This window comes from Canis lupus, chromosome 20, assembly GCF_003254725.2.
Source record: "Canis lupus dingo isolate Sandy chromosome 20, ASM325472v2, whole genome shotgun sequence".
NCBI classification, from domain to species: domain Eukaryota; kingdom Metazoa; phylum Chordata; class Mammalia; order Carnivora; family Canidae; genus Canis; species Canis lupus.
This window is the reverse complement of record NC_064262.1, coordinates 47702903-47704643: the sequence shown is the minus strand read 5'-3', so window position 1 is coordinate 47704643 and position 1741 is coordinate 47702903. Positions and strand designations below refer to the sequence as shown.

The window sequence follows — 1741 nt, the reverse complement described above, 5'->3', positions numbered from 1 at the left end:
TTACATCACTGGAACCCCAATGATTCTTCTCAGAGCCATTTTTATGTCTCTGTTCCTCAGACTATAGATGAAGGGGTTCAGCATGGGTGTGACCACCGTGTACATCACCGAGGCCACTGCACTTGCGTGGGAGCTCTGGGTAGCAGCAGAGCTAAGGTACACACCAAGCATCGTACAATAAAATAAACAGACAACCGAGAGGTGAGATGCACAGGTGGAAAATGCTTTATACTTGCCCTGAGCTGATGATATTCCACGTATGGAGGATACGATCTTAGAATAAGAGTAAAGGATCCCAGCAAAAGGACCCCCACCCAGCAGGAGAGCTGCAAAATACATCACCAAGTTATTAAGAAAGGTGTCAGAACAGGCAAGTTGGACCATTTCATTGAGTTCACAGAAAAAGTGAGGGATATTCAAGTGTGTACAGAAGGAAAGCCGCAACATCATTAAACTCTGTAGCAAGGAATTCAGGATACATATTATCCAGGATACCAGAACCAGCAGTCCACAGAGCAGGGGGTTCATGATGACCATGTAGTGCAGGGGGTGGCAGATGGCCACATACCGGTCATAAGCCATCACACTCAGAAGAAAGACATCCAACACAGCAAAGAGTATGAGGAAATAAATCTGTGTAATGCAACCTGCATAGCTTATGACTTTGCTCTGAGTCTGGATGTTCCACAGCATCTTGGGGATGGTGGTGGAGGTGAAACAAATGTCTACAAAGGACAGGTTGGCAAGGAAGAAGTACATGGGCGTGTGCAGATTGGGGTCTGTGCTGATGGACAGGATGATGAGCAGATTTCCAAACACAGTGATCAGGTACATGGAGAGGAAAAGTCCAAATATGAGGGGCTGTAGTTCTGGTTTCTCTGAAAATCCCAGAAGATAAAATTCAGAAATTTGTGTATCATTTCCTGATTCCATGTGGTGGAGTTGACTTCTGGAAAAATAGGGAAATAACATAACTGATATTCATACAAATTTGCATTACTCAAAGACTTGAAATGCTCTATTTTATATTTTGCAGCCCAGAGATACCTCTTTTTTTTTTATCCCATATAAATTTTATTTCCACTAGTGCTGGGTAGTGTAGCTTCAACAAAAGGATGACAATATGCAATAAACCATGGTAGAAAAGTGGTTTTTGTGTGCTGGAATCTTATGTTTTATGAACTTTCTCCCCTGTGATAACCAATAACTTAATTTATTTTATTTTATATTTTTTTATTGAAGTTTGATTTGCCAACATATAGTATAACTAGAGAGTATTTTGCTGAGTGAAGTAAGTCAATCCAAGAAGGACAATCATTATATTGTTTCACTCATATGGGCAATATAAGAAATAGTGAAAGGGATTATAGGGGAAAGGAGGGAAAATGAGTGGGAAAAATTAGAGAGGGTGACAAAACATGAGAAACGCCAGAGATATTTCTTATTTTGTTTTTTGTTTTTGTTTTGTTCTGTTTTTGATTCCCCAGCATGGAGTCCAACATGGTGCTTGAAGCAATGCAATGACCCTAGATCAAGACCTAATCTGAGAGTGCCTGGGTGGCTCAGTCGGGTAGGTGTCTGCTTTTGGTTCAGGTCATGATCCTGGGGTGGTGGGATTGAGTCACACATTGGGCTCCTTGCTTCTCCCTCCCTCCCCTCCGCCTCACTCCTTCTCTCTCTCTCCCTCTCTCTCTCTCTCTCTCTCTCTCTCTCCCTCAAACAAATAAATAAAATCTCTTAA

The 1741-nt window shown here is 41.8% G+C and overlaps 1 protein-coding gene across 1 annotated transcript; it reads right to left on the bottom strand.

Annotated features, from left to right (window-relative positions):
* Positions 1 to 933, bottom strand: LOC112666885 (olfactory receptor-like protein OLF4). Its single transcript, XM_025458365.1, has one exon. The coding sequence runs from the start codon at positions 931 to 933 to the stop codon at positions 1 to 3; it is 933 nt and encodes a 310-aa protein (XP_025314150.1).
* Between the last annotated feature and the right edge of the window lie 808 nt (positions 934 to 1741).